Source organism: Halyomorpha halys, unplaced genomic scaffold (assembly GCF_000696795.3).
Source record: "Halyomorpha halys isolate HHAL.00 unplaced genomic scaffold, Hhal_1.1 Scaffold303.1, whole genome shotgun sequence".
Lineage (NCBI taxonomy): Eukaryota > Metazoa > Arthropoda > Insecta > Hemiptera > Pentatomidae > Halyomorpha > Halyomorpha halys.
Window position 1 is genome coordinate 74,715 of NW_027115075.1, and position 18,524 is coordinate 93,238.

At 31.6% G+C, this 18,524-nt stretch overlaps 1 protein-coding gene and 1 long non-coding RNA gene across 6 annotated transcripts in view; one reads left to right on the forward strand and one right to left on the reverse strand.

The window, feature by feature from the left end:
- Nplp1 (Neuropeptide-like precursor 1) overlaps positions 1-18,524 on the reverse strand; it is a 348,625-nt gene that overhangs the window by 26,692 nt on the left and 303,409 nt on the right. For 2 of the 4 annotated variants that reach the window (XM_014421104.3, XM_014421103.3), the window contains exon 2: positions 4,560-5,817. In XM_014421104.3, the coding sequence (XP_014276590.1) occupies positions 4,560-5,817 (1,258 nt within the window). Of the gene's footprint in view, positions 1-4,222; positions 4,338-4,559; positions 5,818-18,524 lie in introns of all 4 variants that reach the window. The other 2 variants (XM_067052163.1, XM_067052162.1) reach the window with 2 other exon arrangements.
- LOC136796954 (uncharacterized) overlaps positions 1-18,524 on the forward strand; it is a 326,124-nt gene that overhangs the window by 20,283 nt on the left and 287,317 nt on the right. The gene's annotated exons all lie outside the window — the stretch shown is intronic.

Consider the following 18,524-nt stretch of genomic DNA (forward strand, 5'->3'; position numbering starts at 1 on the left):
TGTATGAGATCATTTATCAATATTACCTATTGCCCACAACTGTGTGGCAGATTGTAATATCTATCACTAAATAAATCTATCAATTAAAAAAAAAAAAAAAAAATAGATACATACTATTACACGCTTACGAATTTAAATATTATTTATTATAACGAATTATTTAATCAATATTTATTCTTTAAATAAGTTTATAGTTATTGCTTTGCTTTTTCTGTGGTTTATTAGGTCTTTCGTTTCTTTTAATATATTTTTTTTAACTATTATATTTTCTTAGAAGTTTATGTAGAATATAACTTTAAAAGTTATATATAATAACTAATATGAGTGTGGAGAAGATAAAAATTACATCATATTGCTACATCATACTGCTAGTTACAGTTCAGCTTCTGAGATGCAGAATATAGCTTTCCTCCACCTCCCAGTTCTTAAAATAATATATTGAATTCGGTACTAAATTTTACCCAACTAGAAACACCAAATCAATCGGGTTCTGAAATTTACTTTGAAGTAATTTGAAATCAATTTCTTTTGTTTATTATTAATAATATTTATCAGGTGGAAGTATGTGATATATTACAAACAATTAAAGTGCAAATAAAAAAATTAAAAAATGTTCTTGACAGTGATGCTGATGTGCAAATACCATGTCCCAAAGCATACATAGGAGTGAAAATATATATGCAAAAATTTATTATTTATGAATTATCTGCCTTAACAACATCTATGTGCATAATTATTTGGAATTCTATTTGTGCATCTAGTTATGTGCTTATTTATTATTAATAACTCTAGTGCAAGTGATACGTGCAGACCATTGGTAAAAAATATTTTATTTTAGTGACTAAAAATATAATGTAACGGTTATATCAACCATGTGAGGACCACCAGGCCGATCTGTTATAAAATAAATAAATTTAAAAAAAATAGTGACTAATATATATTCGACTTACACAGAAGATGCAATATTTTAGGTTTTTTGAATTTGTTTTTCTAAATCTGAAATATTACCTTATTTAGATTGATTATTCCATATTTTTGTTCGCATAAATTTTGTTTTTGTATGTATTGTTAAAAATATAGATGATCGAGAATCTTTTGGTAAAAACAATGAATTTAGTACAGGTATATATTATAACCTGCACTGAATCCTTTTATAATTTCATTTTTTTATGTATGGTATATATGGGAAGGAGAAGTATTGCGTTCGTAAAAAATTTTAACTTCAGGTTTATGACGGTAATACTCGTTGTGAGGTCTCTGGTGTCCAAATAACCAAGTGTCGCAAAATGTGTGAACAGCCTAGCTCAAAAACTGACATTGCATATGTGAGACAGGTTTATGTTTCGATAACATCTAAGTGTCGGAATTGCCCCTTTACATGATATATTTTTTCGATATTCTTGATAACTGCTGTAAATATTTTGACTAAATAATAAAATAACAATAAAAAAAAGCAGACTTATCAGCCGTATCACCAAGTTCACCCGTTCAAAACGTTGATAAGGCCAGTCGTCACATACGGTGGAAAAACCTGGGCCCTAAGCAATAGAAGCATTAACCTGCTAGACAGGTTTGAAAGAGTAATTCTGAGGAGAATCTTAGAGCCCGTATGTGAGAATGGTAATTGGCGAAGAAGGAAAAATTATGAACTTTTTGGGCTCTGTAAGGAATGTAGCATCTCCTCGTACATAAGGATACAAAGGGTTAAATGGCTTGGCCAAGTAATGAGGATGAGCGAGGAAAGAGTGGCTCATAAACTGTACAGTTACGTTCCGGATGGTGTGCGGCAACGTAGTAGGCCGAAGGGCCGATGGAGGAATGCTGTGAGGCGGGATCTGCGACAACTGAGGATCCCAGTTACCCTAACAGAAGATAGAGGAAGATGGTTGGCGGCCGTTGAGCAGGCCAAGGGGGGCTTCATGCGCATATTGTGCCAGTAAAAGAAGAAGAAGAAGAAAATAGCAATATACAATTAACTGGTCTTTAATGCTCCTTGAAATAGTTTTATAGAGGCTTAAATCTTGAATTTTCAAAATGTCTTCCTCTAATGTAACTTTATTTATTTTTTTAGTAATTACAATGTCCATTTTTTCCATTTAAAATTTTTCCTAGCAGTGAAAAATGGACACAAATTAATTTAATTAAATTTGATTATTAATTTAAGGAGATACGAGGAAAAATCTTTTTTCCGATTGAAAATACATTTCCGAAAATAAGATAGTAACATAGACAAATTATATATTGTGGGGAAGCCCAATATTTTGGAAGGGAATGGAGGGTGACAAAAGCAAAAATAACATGTTTTAACATGAGTTAGACCAAAGATGGGCAAAAATTAGCTTTACTTGAAACAAACAACTAATATTGCCATGGATACTATCTTTATTCATGAATGAACCATTGATAAATAAATATCGTATCCATGGCAATATTAGTTGTTTGTTTCAAGTAAAGCTAATTTTTGCCCATCTCTGAGTTAGACTGTGCGCAGGTTCGCCACTTAATAACGTTTGTTTGTCATTATAGTTATTAAATAATGACTTTTTGATACTATAACAATTTAGTATTGAATAAGAGCAGAATGTACATTGTAGTAAATTGTTTTATTTTTGTATTACTGCAATACTTTTGAAAAAAAAAAATAGAAATGTTTAAATTAAAAAGAGAAATCTTATTAAATGTACTTTTCTCGAAAATGTTGTGATTCGAGTTGGTCAATTTGCCAATTTAAGGCTCATTTGGAAAATTATGGGAAATTTTCGCCATTCTGAATGATATAAAAATATCTGAGGATTAATTTCAATTCAAAGTAGGGTGCTAAGTGAAATTTGTGTGATGGGCGTACTGCACTAGATTTTTTAATGTCACTGAGACTATATTTGGACCTTTTTAATTAATTCAATGACTAACTTTGAAATCATTCCTATTAATTTAAATATTAATGCAATAAAAATTTAGCTCTGAATAGATAGGTAAAATCACAGTATTCATTTTAGTTAACTGTTTTATTATTACATTCTTGTCATTATTAAAAAAAAATGTATTGTGAATCTAGAAATATTATTAAAAGTACTTTTTGAAAATTGTTGAAATTGGAGTTTGCCAATCTGAGTGAATAATACAAAAATATCTATTCTGAAACGGTTTTTTGACTCAGTTTTTTATTTAAATTAATAAAGTATTCGTATTAAATCAGATTATTGAATATTATTTTTGTTATACGTTCTTGGTTCATTGACGCCTTTGGTCTATCTTTAGAATTCGTCATAGTGGTTTATATTAGAATTAGTCATATGGAAAATAAGATGAGTTGATGCAATTAATAAATTAAATAAATTTTAAAAAAACCATTAAAGACTAGTGTTAAAATTGTGGCTAGATGATGGTGGATGTTTTCCAGTAAAGTGTGGCCTGTTCACAAGCGGTCCAGTGCAACGTAGTTGCTGTTGGGTGTGGATCATTTTTTTATTTAAGTTTACTCAGATATATCTCATCAAATATTAAATTAGTATAATGCTATTTGGTGATTGTTTCATTTAATAACTAACAAATCTGTTTTATCATCGACTTTCGTTACTAAAAAAAAATGATGTATAGAATTCCACTAACATTTTCTAATCCCACTTTGATCATTTATTTCCTTGAAGAATACTCCATCAGTCTGTCTCAGAGTATTTGTTGTTTTATATTGAGTGATGTATAAAAGTTGCATTGGAATTCGTGATTGTGCCATTAAACCAGAGATTGATTTAGGAGCAGATAACGTTTAAAAAGAGCCCCCGAGTTCCATTTGAAATTAAACTGAGATAGAATGCTTTCTAGCCTGTCCTCATCCTCTCTGGCAGATTAATAGTGAGTGAGATGGTATTTTTTACTTTTTCTTTTTCCTCTTACTTATAAACCCTGATGTTTTTACGTTTGAAATTGTTCACATTTATTTGTTTACTGTAATATTTTTATTAATAATTGTCTCTATTGGTTTAAAACGATGATTTATGCATTATTATATTGTTAGTGCAGTAAAATAATGGTTCTATTTAGCATTGTCTGGTATGGGAGAACGTTGAATAACTCTTGAACTTGACTCTCAATGTAAATATTCTGAAAAAAACAACTAATTAACTTAAATCTAGAGTTTATTTGTTAGGACATTAAGGAGAATGAGATTGGAAGTTGGAATGTTGGTAGGATATGTATGCTGGGATGAGGGTGTTGTTCAGACCTCATGCAGACGGACCTTGGCTGGCGTCCTGATCGAAGGTAAGCCCTGGGAAGCCAGCCACCTCGTGCCAGAGCGCCGATGTGCCTCTTCTCCGGGCTGATCCAAGTATCCACACCTGTAAACCTCCCAAATCAGACTCGCCATTCAACTCAAGTCTATCTACGGGACCGTCCCCATGCACAAACAGTGCTCTCTACCGGTACAACATCCAGGTTCTGGGATACACTCAGGCATGCCTATCTAACACAGTCGTCTCTACAGGAATGCCCCAAACCTCAACGAGGAGTGGAACCTTATAATGGCCATTATCGGGTTTTAGGGGTTTTAAGGTACTTACCAAAGAACCGTTTGTTGAGCGGCGAAGATTCGTCGGCCCATCTGTTGTCGGTTAGCATACCTCCAAAGTGCAAGTCCCCGGACGGTGGCACCGCTACTTCTCCGGCTATGGGAGCGATGAAAGTTTCCCTTTTACTGCGGGTATGATTTTCTTCTTTTTCAACTTCCGAGATGTCTTTTTTTCGCCTCACAGATTGGTTTTTATCTTCAGTGATTTGAGAAGTAGATTCTTTACCTTCATTTGCTGAGTTATCATCTTTTAGATTAGTTGTTTCGTGCTCTGGAGTTGCGTCAGGGCCAATAGGTAGGCGGCCATCTCGGAGCAGCGTTGCGACGTACCGTTTGGACATTTCATCATTTTCTACTTCTGATACTTCCCTTTTTCCAAAGCGGTAGGCGTAGGGAAAATCTCTGTTCTTTGCGAGTGCACCTACATTTCTCTTGTCGTTATTGACGAACGGAATAGCATTGTTTGTGTAACCATCCCGTTTGCCACCGCGGTCTCTCATGATAGATTGAAGGTTTCTTTTATCTTCTATTTCTTCAGATCTTTTTCCGTTTTGAGGTAGGTTGAATCCTCTTGCTAGAGATGCGACGTTTCTTTTTTCTCCTATTCCGTATACTTCATTCATGAGTTCTTCTAGTTCCTCATCGACAGTCCTTTTGTTATTGTAGTAGCCGTTTCTGGCGAGAGATGAAATTCCTCCTCGCTTTTCGTCTTCGAATTCATCTGATGATATTTTCTTTTCGTAGTCATTAAGGTCTTCGGTGAAGTCGTGAGTGGTCGTGATAGGTTTGAGAAGACCGATTCTCGCCAAGGCTTCCACGCTTCTCTTTCCAGGTATGCCTCCTGCTCTGGCGATGGACGCCAAAGATCGCTTGTCATTGTCGGTATCATCATCCTGCTCCGGTTCGTCATCTCGTTCCTTCATCAATTCCTCACGGAGTGCTTCAAGGCGAAGTCTTCTTAGGTCGTCAGCAGATGCTATGTCTCTTATTAGACTGTCTACGTCGTCCCTCTTATCCTCTCGTTCTCTTGCCACTCTGAGGTCACCTGTTCGTGCAAGGGCTCCAAGATATCTTTTATTATCTTCTATAGGATCTTGTCCAAACGGTATATCCTCTAGCGAATGATACTTTTTATTCCAAGCTAGTCTTGGATAATCTCCATTTTTCGCTAGGGCTGCAATATATCTTTTTTCAGTCGGTTGGCCGGATCTAACGGCCGTTATAGATCTTTTTTCCACGTCTCCCCTGACCTGAAACAAACAAAAATAAATAAATACAATAATACATTATATATCTACATACTGATTATAACAATGCTTATCATTAAAATGAAAGTGCATCCAACATCTAAGCGTTCGGTGTATAATAAAATATTAATAAATAAATCATTTCTAGTTTCAATGAAACGTGACACTGTAGATCAAATGGATTTTAGTACATTTATGTAATATATGTTGATTTTCATATTCATTTAATTATATTTTTTAAATGTTACCAATATCTTTTAATGTATACATACCAAAGATAATAGCTGTATTAATGATATTAATTTTTACCATGTTGGTGATTTAGAACCGAATTAAATAAATAATTTTAACAATTTTCCTATTTGGTTTATTTCAAGTATTTAGAATACCTTGGACCTATCCATAGATAGTTATATAAAATTTAGTTACTTCAAGCAGATTTTATGCAAATATCGCTAGAGTTTAAATTAGATGAAATAACACCTATTTTTTTTATAATGATAGCTTAGCAAAAATGTATTATGTTTCTTTGAAGTTTTTTTTTTTAATCTAACTTCTACCGTTTTATTTTCACTTACCTGGATATGGAATATATTGTACGGTAAAGTATTGTGATAGTGCAAAATTTGACTAAAATACACGTTCTGATATCATTTAAGTCCAAATAACCAAGTATCGCAAAATGGTCTGTATGTCTGTGTGCGATCAGCCCTGCTCAAAAACTGTACGAACTTGAAATTACATATTTAAGGCGGGCATGTGGCTGGTTCGTGGAAATAACATTTTCGCTTAAATTGACCGACCGAAAGTGCTCTTTGATAAAATAGTTTTTCACATTTTTTTTTTTGTTTCCAAAAAGGCTCTAACGATTTTGATCAAACTCAGTGAATAAATGAGCGATTAATTGATATTTAATACCATATAGGTCTCATCTTCATTGAAATCGCCTGGGAGGGCTCAATTGGCGAATTTTAAGAAAATCTTTCTTTAAAGTAACATTAATTCTGTTTATTTAAAAAAGTAAACATTTCTCATTGTTAGATATAATAAAAATGTGTAAATACAAAATATTACAGAATTTTATGAATAACTAAATGAGAAAAAAAGGAAAGATATCCTATTAGAACGGAAAAAGCCGAGACTACCCGATCTTTCACGATTGCCTTACAAGTACCTTATCTTTCGTCAAACGTTTGTAATCTTGATTAAAAAATATTTATTCGTTATTCTCCCACTTTGAGGAACCTTGAAATAGAAAATTTTTATTGTAACAGAAAAAAGGATGTTTTTGTTCATGGTTCTCGCCTTTCCTTGCCTTTATTTATTTTATTTGTTTCGAAAATCACCAACATAGGGATATGTTTAACAATTGTCTACGATTCAATACAAAACGTAGGTACGTATATAGGGTGTTAAGTGAAGGTTAACTTAGGTAGGTTTGTAGGGTGTTAAGTGAAGGTTAACTTAGGTAGGTTTGTAGGGTGTTAAGTGAAGGTTAACTTAGGTAGGTTTGTAGGGTGTTAAGTAAAAGTTGTGTAATGCACCCAGCGCAACAGATTTTTTTTTCCACCTAACCATTTCTGGCAGATGGAGTGGTCATCATACAGGTTACCAACCTAATCGAACTAAAATATCTTTCAGGGTGTAACTAAAAAGTTGAAATAGCTTAACAGGTTTTTCCTTTGTTTATTGTTATCAAAAATGTTTTGAGTATCATTAATTAGCAATTTACTATTTTGTGTTGTGATTATGAAAAGTATAGCAGTAAATCGTAATTAAAACACAAGTTAATAATATTTTTGCTAGAAATTATTTTTAAAAAAAACAGATTAAACTTAAAAAATATACTATATCACTATAAAAACCATATACATCTGTTGCAAGGTGAGTATGTAGAGGTACTTAGTCGTTGTTAGACGTCACAGTTGCTGAAATCGTTTAAATTTATTATTATTATTGAGTTCAGTAATTGACGAGGTATAAGTAGTGAAAGAGGTTATGCCCTTTCCTTTCAAATTAGAGCATGCGCACTTAATGGTTCTTTCCAAACTATCCTACTCATTGATTGATTTGAATAAATAAATTAATCAATTTTCCAGGAATTAGTGGGATTTGAAGTGACATGTGTGTAGTTGACGATCACGATATATATATATATAATAAAAGTCTACAAAAAAACATAACAGTTATAATTATCATGCTTAAGGATGCTTTGAGAGATCGTACTACACACACACACACACACACACACACACACACACACGTATATATATATATATATATATATATGAGTTATAATTTCACATTATTAAGAAAATGGTCAGGGTTGCAGTCAAAAGAGAAAAAAAAATAGTTTACAACTATTCATTTTCCGAAGCTTGAGAGACTTACGTTGATAACTTGAAGGTCTCTGAAGCTATAAACTTGAACAGCCTTGATGAAGCTCATAAAGTGGGGCTAAACGTCGGTAAATAAATATTTGTAAACTATTTTAGTTTCTCTTTTGAGATACTAAACCCTGACCATCTTCTTCATAATTTTTCCTTATAGAAAAATTATAGTGTAACCATGCCTTGGAAAAAAGAAATTAATTATTGAAATATACAAAAAACAAATAAAAAGCGCTCCGGTCTCAAAGGTTATTAAATCTTTTTATGAGAACCGTAGAGCGATATGATTAAGTTCAGAATTATTTCGTCTGTTCCGGATTAGGGCAAGTTAGGGTTAAGTTTGTTTATGTTTCCATTTGGTTTGGCCTGTTGGCAGCGGTCTTGTAATTCAATTCCTTGGAAAGAAAGAACTTTTCCTGGGGTTGAGTTTTCTAATAAAGGAGAGTTGGGGCCTAAAGTAAATAATATGGAAGCCTTTGCCCTCACAATTATGCAGTATCAACTTGTGGCCACCTAAAAACTTGCTAGCGTCCCCTTGTTCGATACCGTTCGTATTCAAATGTCGTATTCTTTGGGAGTTACTCTTGCTTCTTTTGAGAAGTTTAGCCTTAGAGTTAACCCTCTTCTCCTCCAGTGGATAAAAAAAAATTCTTCTTACTTTGGTGGGAGTAAATATTATTTAGAAAAAAAAATAGTATGGCTTCATTTCTATAGATTTAAGAGAAAGCTGTGCTCTTACTAATGTAGTATTTTATTAAATGTGTGTTGTTATATTAAAACAGAATTCATTATTACTTTTTGTACAATATCAGTATTATGAAATACGAGTATAAAAAACAAGAACATAATTTTTTTTTTTTAATAATTTATTTATTGATATTTACAACTCTATACACATATATACAACAAGTAAATTTGCTGTAGGTGACATAGTGACATGATAAAAACATGTGGAGAATCTACCCATTGAAAGAACTCCAAAAACATTTCTAGAGGAGAAGATCTCGAGGCCATCTTCTTTTCAGACGCCTAGGAGGATTATTAGGTAATGAAGGAGAAGCCAGGTTAGAAACAAGTGGATTTGGGTGGTTGAGAAGTTTATTATGGAAGGAACGGAATCTGGTTCTGGCCAAATCGGCAACATAGGAATATTGAGGTCCTGATGGATGACTTGATTTGTGACAAAGTAAGGAGCATTAAGGATTTTGGACTGTAAGGATTGGATTCTGGAGGAATTTGATGGTTTAGTGGAGCCCCAAAGCTCAACTCCGTATGTCCAGATAGGCCTTATAGAACATAATTTAAAATTAAAAAAAAACAAGTTGTGGATTAAACTTTGTATTACATTAATTTAATGTTTATAATGAACAACATTATTATTTTTTTTAGTGGGGTTCATTTTTAATTATTGCATATCAGTTAAATTATTTTAGGAAAAAATATTTTAAAATATTTGAAATCAAACAATATAATAATAAATTGTTTTTTAATCATAACAATTCTATTTATGTATTTTCCAAATTTTTGTAACGTTTCGGCTCTTCAATTGTCCCTTTCAAACTTTTTCATCTTCGCCTCAGTCATTTTTTTAAAAAATATTTGTTTTCATATCAACTGCTGGAAGTAATTGTTAAAATTTATTTTTCCCAGCTGTTTCTTTTTTATTAGGTGGTTTTTTTCTGGGACCTTTACATCATGTTTTTGATCTTCAGGCAATACTTAGGTGAATTCTTGCTTTTTCCTCTTGCAATCATTTTCCATATTTTTAAACTCAGTTCTAAAACTATATATAAGAAAACTATTAAGTTTTTGTTTGCTGATAATTGGTACTGTCCTTACTTTTTTCAAGTTGTATTGTATAGGGAAAAAGTTTTTAAAAAAATCTTAAAAATTAAGCAGAATAATTTTTTTTTTATTATTTTTAAATTATCAAGTGAATCGGCAACAATTTTATCTTTGATATAAATTGACACAACACATTTTGATACTTTTATTTGTCATTTTTTGTCTATAAACTTTCTTTATTCCCAAGAGTCGAACATATTTTTGTTTGATATTTCATGATAGTTTATTTGTGAATTCTGATATTTGTTGCTTTTAAGATGTAAAATTTAGTTATACTTTTTCTGTATTATAAAAAATAACCTCATTTTAAATGGATTATTTATTAAATTTTTTTTTGTACTTCTTTCTAAAATGAATTCTAAGGTTAGTGGTGTGGTCTTGTATTAAAATATAAATTATTTCCGGTGGTTCTCCTTCTGTTATTTTTTGTTTTAATTTTCAAAGCTTTATGAATAACTAGACTAATGGAATTTAAAAATAATAATTAAGCAATACATTGTCGGGCATTTGGCTTAAACTACCATCCATCTTAATAAATGTAACCAACCGCAAACAATATTATTGTGCTAACGTTTGAAAACGGATTCCCTCTGTATTCGCTTTATATAGATGTTTTTTTTGTTTACTTACGTTCTATTCATATTAATATTATTACATACTTTACTACGTTTGAGAATAATTGAAAAATTTGTTGTTAAGCCTTACTTTATTTAATTTTCAGCCTCGTTTATAAAACTTCACCCTTTCCCTGGGAGTCTGTAAAGGCAAAGGTGATTGTAATTAGTTTTCTGAGTGAGTTTTATTGGAAACCAGCTTCGATAAATTAAACTTAATTAATTTATGAATTAGATAGACGGTTTTTATTTTGGTGAAATTATTTTATTTACCGTATTTGGGATTTAAGTTAGTTTTTTTTTCTTATTTAAACCCTTGTTATAGTTTAAACGTCTTTAATATCCTTAACTAAAAAGAAATATTTTAATTACATTTAATATAAACTATAGTTATTATTAATTTTTCTTGTTTATGCTGATAGTTTTTGTACAATATATATGATATTATTGTCCTACCATCTTGGTTTAGTCTGTGTAAGGCGAAATATAATTTTATTATTTTTTATTTGTAATTTTGATTACATTATATAATTAACGATTACTTCCTTGGGAGTAAGGGAGTAAGTATTAGATCTTGTCCCCTTACCTTTCATACATTGTTGTAGCAGCTTTCCTGTTAAATCATATTTTATTTAAATAAAAAAATTAAATGGAATGTATTCTAGAACGTTCTGTCTTGTAATTTATTTTTCACCTGCTACCAGGAGTGATATGTAAGGGAAGGGATTGCCCTAAAAGATAATCAATCTGTTCTTATTTTTTATTATGAACCCCTTCCTGGTTATTTCTGACATACGTGGGAGGATTATCTACAGAGTACCACCCTGTTGTAACCATGGTGGGAGGTCAAGTTTTTATTTCTTTGGACCACCACAGAAATAAAAGTCAACCCTCAGGCTGTATTCGAACTGGCGCTGCTGTAGTTATGAAGTCGCGAAAACCTATGCCTCTACTCCCTCAGCTGCAGCCCAACCTAATCTGAGAGGGAGCCAAAATATAAAAGTCAACTCGCCCAGACCGGAATCGAACCTAAGCCACTGCTGGTATAAGATAGCTAAGGTGAAGCCTCAACTAACCCATCTTCAATGGCCTTACTTCTGTCATGTACTGTTCATCGTTAAAAGGTGGTACTTCCACTACTGGTACTACGTCCACAATACTTATGCTTTTTCCCCATTCAATAATTTCCTAAATATTCGTTCGTGCCATAGATGCAACGTTATTCCCAAGAAGTTACAATAAATCTACTCTACTATCCAGCTGTTCATTATGGAAATAACCGAACAGAACGATTTTCCTTCTCATCAATTTAGATATCAATGATCCTAGATTATGTTCAGATCATTTCCATCCTACTAAATATATGCGATTAGCCGTAAGGGGAATGCAAAAGCTCATCAACGAATGTGGTAATTGGTTCTAATTTAATTTCATCGAATTGCAATTAGTTTGTTTATTGGTTTCAGTTGTTCCCATTGCCGTTTATGGGTACCATTAAAACGAATTACAAGAGCTGTTTGTGTAGCGATTGGGTTCGCTAAGAGAATGTTGTTTGTTTTTATTGTCATGTAGAGTATTTTATTGAGATATGATCTTTATTTTTTAATATAGGCTCGTGTAGTTGGTATAACTATACAACTATGGGAACTCCCTAACAACAAAAACTTAATAAAAGTAACTGATAATATTACAAAATTAGTAAAATTTAATATTTTGAACTGAAATAATGTCCGATTACATAAGTTTTCCAATTACCACATAAAATATTTATTAGCAATTAAATATATTCAATGGGATAAATATTTAACCCTCTTCTTAGTAACCAGCGAAAAATTAACACAAGTTTTTTTTCATTATTGGTTTTGCTTTATTTTGGTTTTAGTAAAGAGTATTTGGTTAAAAATTTAGTTCAACTCATTCATTTTATAGAAAAATGCCTACTACCATTACTAATTTATTGTTTTTATTTCTTTGAATTTTGGTATCACTTTTTGCTTTAGAGTCCTTTTGGGGGGAATATGGCCAATAAAAATAACATTTTTTAAAAATTAAAAAAGAACAAAAAAAAAAAAAATCGACAGCTGCGAATTTTACCTTGTTTCTCAATTTTACTATATTTCTTCTAATGAGTGCCCTTTTATGAAAAAGTATGATTAAATGTTAATTCATTATCTTTTTATCTTTGTACATCAACATATACCCATCAGTCAGTTTTGTTATCCATTTGAAGATATGCTGAATGAATACACCAATAAATGTTCTATTAGCGAAAAAAAATAATAAATAGTTTAATTTATTATTTTTAAAGTCCTTATTTACATCAAAAACATTTATAACTTGTATAATTATCACGGTTTTTAAAACTAATTCATATTACTTCTCTCAAATTAAAAATATATAAGTATATTTAAGTTAAGTTAATAATAAAAACAATTTGTAACTTCTGTGTATGTTTTTCTTCGTCCAGTATTTCTTCTCGGAAAAGTTATTCGTATTTTAACATTCCGGGGGGAAAAAAAAGTAAATGTTGCAACAATTTTGTGAACGAATCACTTGGTACTTTGCCAAGATCGGTCTGTTAGGTTGAATAAGTCTAGAGAGGAGATATCTCAGAGCGCGACCAAGTTGCCAAGAATCGTCAATGTGGAAACAATGCAAATAGTTCATCCACCTCAGTATATATTTATAAACAGTTAGAAAAATAAATAATTTTCTATTTTTAACGAAAAGTATAATTAGATTTTGAATTATTCAAACCTAATTTATAGTGAAATGTATTAGAAGTAAGGTAGGTCATATGCTATAGTCAAGTATGTTTTTTCCCTAATTATTTGTATTTTCCCCGAAATTAAGATACTATTGCACTGAATCGAAGGTTATGGGATTTGATTATATAAACCCGTATAATTATAATTTTATAGCTGGTAGAACTAGGTTTCGGAGTTTTCCGGGATGTCTAGCATTTATTTTTTCCGCATTGGGGACTAGAGGCCAAATGAACTGAAATACAGTATTTAGGTTGTTGTCTAGGCGGAACAATGTCATCAAACGGGAGAATTAAATTTTAATCAAAATTTTTTCCTATCCAGAGAAAACTCCTTTTTTTGGTTTATAAACACTTTCTTACACCTCTGCCATTTTTAGGGTCTTTCAGTCATAAAAGAAGTATTCAAAGAAATTGTTTTCAATTGTCGCTCATCAGGTTTTTCTACATTGATATAATCATTATTTTATTTTTTTTTATGTTGCTTTATTTCATTGTTTAGTTTTTAAGTTTGCACCTATTTTTCTGCAACAAGGGTTTTTCTCATTAATAAGAAATAAAGTTTTATTGATAAATAATAAAACATTTCACACTAATGGGCAATAGATTTTCAAATAAAAATTCATTTGAACAAAAAAGAAGTTACAGAAATAATACTGAGGAATATGGTGAGAAAAAAAATCAACATATAAATATATGGATGAGTACCATCTGTGCACAGTTATAAAATATAACTCGTACTAAACTTTTGATCTAGGATTTATCTATTAATTTATTATTGGTAAAGGTCATTCTAGAATTCTAGTGATCTAATTTTTCTTGAAGGTGTTTGTTTAAAGGTGTTAATTTTTTCATTTAGTTTATTTCTTGTAGTATAATATATATTTTAATTTAGTTTATTATATGAGGAAAACATAAACTTACTAATGGCGTGCTCGGAATGAGGAACAACAATACCCAGCGGCATGCCTCCAAGGGCGTTATTCAGATTTGAAATATTACCGGAGCAGGGGACCTCTCTTCCACGCCCTTTTCAGTCTTTTTAGTATGTTATCCTACTAATTTTTAACTAAATCTTTTGTAATGAGCACTCGCCAATTGTTAGTATATGTGTATTGTTTGTAAGAAGAATGTTGTCTTGAGATTTGCCAAGAGTTTTTATGTTATAAAAAATGAAATATTTTGATTAACTGGAAAAGAAAACAGCCTTAGGGAAGAAAAATTAGAATAATAGAAGGATAGGTAATGCGTGTTACCGTAATATCTTGAGCTTGTATTTTTTTATATAAATGATGATTATATGATTATATGATAAATATTATAATCTGCCACAAACTCGCAATACGTAATAATAATAAATGATCCCATTTATACCAAAATAAAAATAAATAAATAAAAAATAATTATTTATAAATAAATAAAATTTCTAAGTGTATATAAACAGAAAGATAAATAAGATGAACATAATCTATCTATATACTAGAAGAAGTGAGGATAAAATATGATAAGTAAAATGAGGGAGTGGCAAATATTCACAATAAATAATAATATCTAGTAAAAATTAGAACCATTTCATTTTATGACTCTTTCATTTATATCCTGTACAATACAGGATAAATTCATATTTATCGTAATATGAGTTATTTAAAATTTCTGTATATTTTAGTCTTTAAAATAAGGGGGTGGAAATAATTTCCCTCTACCCTGGGTAGAGGGTCTAGGGGGTAGAGGGTCTCACTCGATCTATTGATCGAAGTGTTGATTTTGTATAAAAATAGAAAAATGTTTACGCTTTGATTAAAAAAAAACACACGCAAAAAAAACAAAACAGATCTTACTTTTGAGATTACCCTCCAATATAGTAAATATGATATAATCATTACAAGCAGTCATGGTCCCCAAACTAACTTATTAATAAAAATAATTCTTTGAAAGTTCAAATTTAATCATAAACAATAAGTAAGACACTTTAGTAAACCGTCTTATTAAATGATACCGTCGTGTTAATGGCGAAAGTGATAAACTTATGTTAAAGAAATAGCTCTTGATTAATTTTCCCATCAACCCGAAAATATAATAAACAATGAAAAATATGAACATTACAGCAATTGATTTTTTTTTTGGTGTAAAAATGCTTATTAATAGTTAGTACTATTTAATTGAGTGAAGTTTTCTAAACATGGATTGATTTTCTGATAAGAGAAACCCTTAGTAGCTTTGTGTTAGATTTCTAAAATCTGATTAGTTTCGGCGGGATGGTTGGTTTAAATATGTATTTTAGGAGGATAGCCACATATTAACACCGCACATTAGTTTAGAACTATTTTAAGGAGTTAATCGTGGGTTTCTGGAGAAAGTAAAAAGTCAAGAAGGTGAATCAGGCGCAAATTCCAAAAATATTCAAACAGAGTCTGCCTGTGAAGTCATGGAAAATGGGTTTTGGGATTGAAAAAGGTTTTGGTTGGATACCTTTACACCCGAATGAGTGGAACCCAGTGAGATCCTTCGCAGGAAAGCGATTCAACTCAGCCCAGGGAGATCAAAAATGAGGGGCCGTCCATAGTTTGGGTGGTTAAGGCGCAGGCCTTTGCCACCTGGGAACTTTGACGGTGCTGGTTCGAATCCGGCCTGGGGTGTTGACTTTTTTTATTGCTGTGGTGGTACCACGTAATGAAATCTTGATCCCTCACTATGGTTAGAACAGGTTGGTTATCTCTAGATGACCCCTCTCCTTCCCGTTTGTCATAAATGACTAGGAAAGCCATCACAGTGTTTTCAAAAATGTTTAGACCAAAGTGGTAATTATGTGTGCAAATGGACAAATATATAACCTTTAAAATGATTAAAATATTTTAGAAAATAAAAAGAATTTCATATTTATTAAAATATAGGAATCCTTATTTATGAAATCAGCTTGTATTAGCACAATAAGTAAACAACCAAGATGAAGAAAATTTAAGCAAAGTTAGGCAAAGGAGTTATACTTTTCGCGTTCAAGCCTTTTATTATTATGTACTAAATTTTTAAATCTGTATTTTCACGCGTTGTTTAACTTTAGTAAAGTATTAATTTTTTATAATGCTATAAAAATCCACAATATTCTTATCAATGTTTACGTTTCCTTCATTCTGAAGTTAGATCCCTTCGCTAAATGGTTGTTTCCATCGTAAATCTTAGATTATAGCTTGACTCAAGTTGTGATTACTGCTTTTCAGTGTAAACTGGGCAAAGAGTAATAAGTGATAATTGCTTCCATTCTGTGGTCAAGCTGAGGTTGTGATTAGTGTTTATCAGGGAGTTGGCAACTCTGGGCGTTGGTAATTAATTTCAACTGAGACGTTAGTTAATACTATAGTGGAGTGAGGGATCTATTTACGCTGAGTGGTGGGTTCTTGGCTTAATGACTTGGCAGCAACTTGTCACAGTCAATGAAGCTCCTTCGACTTATCGGCCAAGTTAACCGGGCTAAGTCACTGGGCTTAGGGCCTAATGATTGGGCCCACTGAATCCGCAGGCATTAGTAGCATCATTTAGTGCTAAGTAAAATGGCCTCGCTAGTTCACTCTCGCTTTGCTACTAATTTCTCTTGCTCCAATTCGAGTAATTGTTTTGTGTTTGCAGATAAAATACAAACAAGAAGTAAGTTAAAAAAATGATAAAAGGTTCAAAATATTATCTGTTATAAATTCTCACCTAAAATAAGTCCGAAGTGCAAAATACAATAAAATGTACTTTATTTCTTTGTTGTTCATCTTAAAGTTGTTTTGAGTAATATAACTGTAACTTAATGATTAAAACTTTATAATTATTATTTTTAAGGGAAGTTTATTTTTATGAGAGAAATACGTATAACAAAGCTTTAAACAATTTACTTTTTATCTATTATTTTATGAATATTATTATTTATTTAAGGAATTTCTTTCATGCTTGGCTTTTACCTATAATAGCACCTACAAGAACCTTGGTAAAGGGTGAGTTAAAAGAATTTAATGTGTAACTTCGCTTAAATATAAGCTACAATTTGCAAAAATGACTCAGTTTATGATGTTGAGTTGAAGCTAGCAACAACAGAAATATAGACAGATAAGTCTGATAAACCGAATTAATTTATCATAATTTTAGTATTCCAGTGTACAGAATCTCTGTTAATTATAACTGGACCTGTAGAAAGTATAGATCACTAACCGTGTTCAGTGGAGGTTAACCTTCCCTAGTTAAACCTGAATGTACATGTACAGCTTTCGTTGGTGGTTTTAGTAAACGTTTATAATCTATAGTTACGATTAACCTCACTTAATATTTAGCTTTCACTGTATGTAGTATGGATGGTTATATCTTTGGGTTTGGGATTGAAGATATCTGTTTATTTCTCAAACTTTGAGCGAAACAGTATTTTTTTTTTCACTTCCTGACTATAATAATTCATTTCACATACATCGTGAGCTCCTAATATTTTAACCATACTTATTTTGAAATATAATGTATTAATTTATTTAATTTACAATTACTCGTTTAAGTCATTTCAGAAATATCTGTATGCAATAATTTTGAAACTGAATACATTTGATCTAGCTCAATAAATATTGTATTTACCGAGAAATTGTTTAACAAATATAAACAGTAGAATGGATAATGTATAAACAGAAAAGAGGCAACTCCGCAGGTAATCTCCCCCTACACAAAAGGGAGTGCTCCCATTTCGCTGAAACTCAGTTATGGTCCGAGTAAGGGCCCATCAGGGACAACTGAGCAAAAATTAACTTAGCCCCGGATACGGTGGCAATCCGATTAGACGATAGGGAGTTACCAGCCCTCCTCCCCTCTAGCCATCGCCCCCATTCAGAAATTACGGGATCCAATACACAATCCCCAAAGGTCTATTCGGTCTTATAATATCATCGTTGCGATCGTTACGGACCTAGGTAACGGGTCAATCTGGGAACATTGTCCAAACCTTGTGCAGTATATTGTTCGGGACCACTAGGAACTTATGTGCCTCTTTTCCTAATAATAATTAATCAATAAATTATTTTAAAAGTATAATATTATTTTAAAATGACACTAATTAGATTATTTTTAAACTTATCTGCGAATATA